The sequence below is a fragment of the Octopus bimaculoides genome, chromosome 5, assembly GCF_046866305.1.
Source record: "Octopus bimaculoides isolate indiv1 chromosome 5, ASM4686630v1, whole genome shotgun sequence".
In the NCBI taxonomy this organism is placed as follows: domain Eukaryota; kingdom Metazoa; phylum Mollusca; class Cephalopoda; order Octopoda; family Octopodidae; genus Octopus; species Octopus bimaculoides.
The window spans coordinates 111,368,594-111,374,593 of NC_142932.1; the positions used below are offsets into that span (position 1 = coordinate 111,368,594).

Genomic DNA, 6,000 nt, shown 5'->3' on the forward strand with positions numbered 1-6,000 from the left:
CCCGGTATGCTAACGATTCTGCCAGCTTGCCCCCTTACTAGTAATAATACTAATAAAATAAGGTGGGTGCACCCAGCCAAGGAAACCATGCCAGAATAGACATTGGAGCTTGGCACTGTCATCTGGCTTGCCAGCTTTTGTTAAGCAGTCCAACCCATGCCTGCATGGAAATCTGATATTAAATGATGATGATTATAGCCTCAGCATCTTCTAATTCATCTACATGACCATTAAAACCTACATTCAGAATTGTTCTACATTTCATTGAACTTACTTTGCTTGTAGCGACTTGGTTTTCAGCCATTGTATTGTCTTCATGAAGTGTGGAAGGCATGTCTATCGCTACACTTTTTTTTCCAAATTGCCAGTGTTTAAAGAAAAAGCAAATAAATATGATATTGCTTGATAGTGTTGACTCTGAATATATAGCATTTATAAATATTTTCACCCTGCATATAAGTAGGTTAGTTAAATGCTGCATTGACAAGGTTCAGTAATACTGAAACATGTTCATTGATGTCATAATGAAAATAGATTTTCCCTTAAGTATGAAAATTTAGTTTTTTTTAATCAATTTCTTGAAATCATCTCCCCTTTTGAGAGTTACTAATGATTGCTGCTAGATTTTTACTGTATTTGCTGGTGTATAAAATACACATTTGAATAAAACAAATCCCTACATTTTTTGTGGAAAAAATTGTCGTCATACATATGATATCCCATGTGCAAAATGGCTCCAGTAGATGCATGGCAATTTTTTTATTTTTTTATTTTTTGTTACATTTAAAAATAAAAATAGCACATCTTTTACACCAGCATATGCAGTATTTTCTTTATCCAGCTAAGAAAATTTTAATTCATTTAGAATTTATTACATATGTCATTGAGTACACCAACACCCACTTGATTTATTTTACTTATATGGTTGCAGACTACATCAAATTTTATCAGAATATTTGTTGCCTATCTTTTCCTATTGCTCTTAACTGTTAAATATCACAGTGTTATATAAATTATTGTATATGGCATCAACTGGTTATTGTTGCCCTTTCAAACTTTTTACTATTTTCTGGTAGAGATTCTATAACAGCTGATTTATTCTAGAATATCCAATTTTTGTAGCCAGCTTGTATCATCAGACCTCACATACTGTATTTGCTAATGCATAAGACACATTTCCAGCTGAGGTGCACTCCTATTTTGCAACTATTTTCTGGGGGAAAAAATGAACAAATTTAGTATGTCACATGATACTCTTATGATTCTTATTGCATGACTGTGCAATAAATCCAATTTTGCACCAGTGTATTGGAATAAAGAATGGAACCATAAATGTATCATAAACTACATTATTGGAGTACTCTTTTACTCTTTTACTTGTTTCAGTCATTTGACTGCGACCATGCTGGAGCACTGCCTTTAGTCGAGCAAATCGACCCCAGGACTTATTCTTTGTAAGCCTAGTACTTATTCTATCGGTCTCTCTTGCCAAACCGCTAAGTTACAGGGACGTAAACACACCAGCATCGGTTGTCAAGCGATGTTGGGGGGACAAACACACAAACACACACACATATATATATATATATATATATACATATATACGACGGGCTTCTTTCAGTTTCCGACTACCAAATCCACTCACAAAGCTTTGGTCAGCCCGAGGCTATAGTAGGAGACATTTGCCCAAGGTGCCATGCAGTGGGACTGAACCCAGAACCATGTGGTTGGTAAGCAAGCTACTTACCACACAGCCACTCCTACGCCTATACCATATTTTCTTTCTTTTTTTTTTTCCAGTTCAACTATTTAGATTTTGGTCAAGAGACTTGTAAAATTCATATTTCTGGCTGTAATTTTTGTGTTACCACTATCAGCCACCAGGGTGGCACAGCTCCACTATAGTTTGTCATCTATCCATTGCAAATGGCCAACATTATTTTCATCTTTCTAGTAGAATTTTTCATTTAATAATAAACAGATAGGCACAGGAGTGGCTGTGTGGTATGTAGCTTGCTTACCAACCACATGGTTCCAGGTTCAATCCCACTGTGTAACACTTTGGATAAATGTCTTCTACTATAGCCTTGGACCGACCAAAGCTTTGTGAGTGGATTTGGTAGATGGAAACTGAAAGAAGCCCGTCGCACATATATATATATATATATATATATATATATATATATATATATATATATTTGTATGTTTGTGTGTCTGTGTTTATCAACGCAGCATCGCTTGACAACCGATGTTGGTGTGTTTACGTCCCCGTAACCTAGCGGTTCGGCATAAAGATACTGATAGAATAAGTACTAGGCTTACAAAGAATAAGTCCTGAGGTTGATTTGTTCGACTAAAGGCGGTGCTCCAGCATGGCCACAGTCAAATGACTGAAACAAATGAAAGAAATGAAAGCTGTTTCTTACAGGTAGCACAGTCATTGAATAATTTAAAACTTGCATCAGGTGTGAGTAATGTATGCTGGAGGAGGAGGTATAAGATGATGTGACCTTCCCACATAACTGCCAGGGTACTGTAAGCAATTTTTCCTAAGTTTGTGCTTAGTGTGGTAATGTGGTCTTTTCAATACTTTAATATTAAAATAAGGCAGTGAGCTGGCTGAATTGTTAGTGTGGCAAGCAAAATGCCTAGGGGTATTTTGTCTGTCTTTACGTTCTGTGTTCAAATACTTCTGGAGCCATCTTTACCTTTCATTCTTTCAGGGTCGATAAAATAAGTATCAGTTGAACACTGGTATTGATGTAATCGATCTACTCCCTCCCCTGAAATTTCTGGCCTTGTGCTAAGATTTGAAACCAATATTTTAGTATTAATTATAATGATGGTGTCTTGTGGACTTATGCTCATCCAGCTCGTTAGCCTACAATACTGTCTCCCATTTGTCGTACAGCTGCATTAAACACACAGCAATTGTACATTTAGAAAAAATGTCTTGTGTGCTGGTAGATATAGTATTTCCTTCTTGAGGCCAGAAATCATTTGTTATGCATTTTAATTTAAATTCCAAAATCTAGACTTCCTTCTGACTTAATTTCATATTTTAACATTGAGATTTACTCTGGAGATGTGACATTTACTTTACAGCATTTTAATATATTTTTTTTCTGTTTATCTTTGAAGGGTTGTGGCAGAGCAATTGTAAATCTTGTCGAAAAACGTCTTCTCCTTATTACTGGAATAGTGGTAGCTATTCTAGGATTACAGGTAAATACAATTAATTTCCTCAAATTTATCCCATTATATTCAATGTTCACTGATTCCTTGCATCTGATGTGTTACCATACTGTTATTGAACAAAATATTCAGCTTCCTGAAGTGCTTGGTAGAAGTCACCCAAGGTGCCATGCAGCAGGATCAGATCCTGAGCCCTATAGTTCCGAGGTGAACTTAGCCATTCAACCATGCCTGCCCCTCCATTTATATCAGGAATTTCAACCATGTTTCATGGTCTGCTACCACAACCGCGTCCGGTTTCGGCCCCTACTCCTCTACCGTTTTGACGTCCCCCCCCCCCCTTTCGGAGGTATCTTCAGCTCTGGTGTTGAGTGCATGTCTTCTTTCTTCTGTTCCCTGGCTTCTTCGATGCAGCGTTAACGAGAAAGAAGTGATGACTGAAAAAATAGTACCAGACTAGAATTTTCTAAGTTTTGTACTTGGAGTCAAGTTGATCAATTGTATTTACTTTCTTAAAAGCTTCCTCTATTTTTAAATAAAATAAATCAAAACATTTGAAGAATGTTTTCAACAAGAAATAGCATGAACAAATGCATTTATTGATTCCCATTTAATAACTTTTCAAACAAAAATTTTTGAATATTTCAAATAACTGGGTTATCATTATGGCTAACCTTCATTCAATATTCTTGTTTTTCTTAGTTTTCAACTTGTTTCATTCATTGCATTTGCTATAATGATTACTTACTAGAATAAACAGTAAACATTACTTACTAGAATAAACATTAAGGCGGTGAGCTGGCAGAAACGTTAGCACGCCGGGCGAAATGCTTAGCGGTATTTTGTCTGCTGCTACGCTCTGAGTTCAAATTCCGCCGAGGTCTACTTTGCCTTTCATCCTTTCAGGGTCGATTAAATAAGTACCAGTTATGCACTGGGGTCGATCTAATCGACTTAATCCCTTTGTTTGTCCTCTATGTTTAGCCCCTTGTGGGCAATAAAGAAATAAGAATAAACAGTAAATAGTTTGTGTTATAGACAATTACTTTAGCACCTAACTATAAATTCTAATCTTTTTTCTTTGATAGCAAAACAATATTTTCATAATTTAGCTGTTTTAGTCTACTCAGTGTTTGTCTGTACTTAATAAAAATCTATTCATTGTCTGATTATTTTTCAGCTATTTGGGTTCCTTTTCATTGTATTGCTTATTTGTTACCTGCGGAAACCGCCACCTCAGCAGCCTGATGATGTAGTGTACGAGATGGCTCGCACTCAAGAGAAAGCTCCTTATCCAACTCGTGGAAACACTTACTCCAACTTGTAACTGCTCCTGAAAGTGACTTTTACCACTGGTCTAGCCTAATGTAACAGTGACCTGTTATTACACTAGATGACCACTTCCTGTGAATATTTTGTGTATAAAGTTGGTTTACCAGTGGAAAAAATGTCCTGGAGGTATCTGTCTGGTACCAAATGGGTAATATCAATATAAAAGAAAAAAATTGAAAGAGAACTATAGCCTCAATATAGTTTGTCAATCCTAATCATTGGATTTTTAAAACTGCTACAAAAGTCTCATTGTGTAACTTTTTCTCCTCACAACTTATTTCTTTAAGAAACAAAAAGTTATATTGTGACTAAGTATTGTTGACTTCATTTACTTTCCCTGGCTTATTTTTGCAGTTGGGTTTATCTATTGCCATATTAAAAAAAACGAAACAAAACAAAAAAAAAAAAAACCTGAATTTGTATAGTCTCTCTTTTCCACAAAAAAAAAAAAATATATATATTGAGGTTCATAAAGGAAAAAGAAAAAAAAAGAGCAAAAATGTAAAGACATACCAAAATTGCAATTAATTTGCCTATCTTCACCAAGTACATTACTTCTCTACATCAGTGTTTGAAATCATTTCTCATCTCAAATTTCAATCCAAATATATTTTTATTTGGTGTATGTTTATTCTTTACATAATAGTTTACTAAACATTCATATGGAAAAATAATTCTTTTAAATGTAAGCAAAACTTGAATGAAACAATATCAAAAGATAAAAAAAAAAAGAGTATTAAAAATATTATTAAAGAACAAAAAAAAATAATTTTTAACATTGAAGACATTTAAACATGAAATTTCTTTAGGAGATACAGAAAGACGGTACTTGATTTACCATTTTAAGAAGTCATAATAGTAATACTGAATGCTTACTTTAATTTTATAGCTGATTATAATTTAAAGCTCATCTTTTGGCCCAACTTCAAACTTTAATAACCATTTTCTTCTGAATTAAAAACAAAACTGGAACTTATCTTAATTATTGGTCGGCAAATGTGATTTTAAATGGGATGAGATGATAAAGGAGGAAATGTTATACCATTAATGTTACATGTGTCTAAAATGTTCTGAGACCTTATGATTCTATCCATAAATGCATACACTGAAATTTCAAACGGTTAAAAGCTTATAACTATTTTTAATTGAGAATCAATTATAAATTATATTGAAAAAAAAACCCCAAATATTTATTTTGTTGCATCTTTTCCTTAAAGATATTCTGCCAAAAAGATTTATCCCAATTAGTCCAAAGTTGATTATAATGGAGTGAAATCTTAAGCAATTATCAGTCCAACCCTTTAGCATTCAGATTACTGTCAAATGTAATACTTATTTATTCACAGTTTTGAATTAATCATGCGTTATCTCATTGCTTTGAGATTTCCATGATGTGATTGTTTACTTTTAGCATGACATTGTAGGGTGTGTGTGAAAGACTGGATATGGCCAGTTTAAATGCTAAAGGGATAA

General features: G+C 34.1%; 1 protein-coding gene across 1 annotated transcript in view; it reads left to right on the forward strand.

Moving 5' to 3' along the window:
* The window catches only part of LOC106871756 (tetraspanin-8), a 107,824-nt gene extending 102,531 nt beyond the window's left edge, over positions 1–5,293 (forward strand). Inside the window, exons 6-7 of the mRNA XM_014918391.3 lie at positions 3,142–3,225; positions 4,376–5,293. Of these exons, the coding sequence (XP_014773877.1) occupies positions 3,142–3,225; positions 4,376–4,522 (231 nt within the window). The 3' untranslated portion in view covers positions 4,523–5,293. The remainder of the gene's footprint in view (positions 1–3,141; positions 3,226–4,375) is intronic.
* Positions 5,294–6,000: the final 707 nt, after the last annotated feature.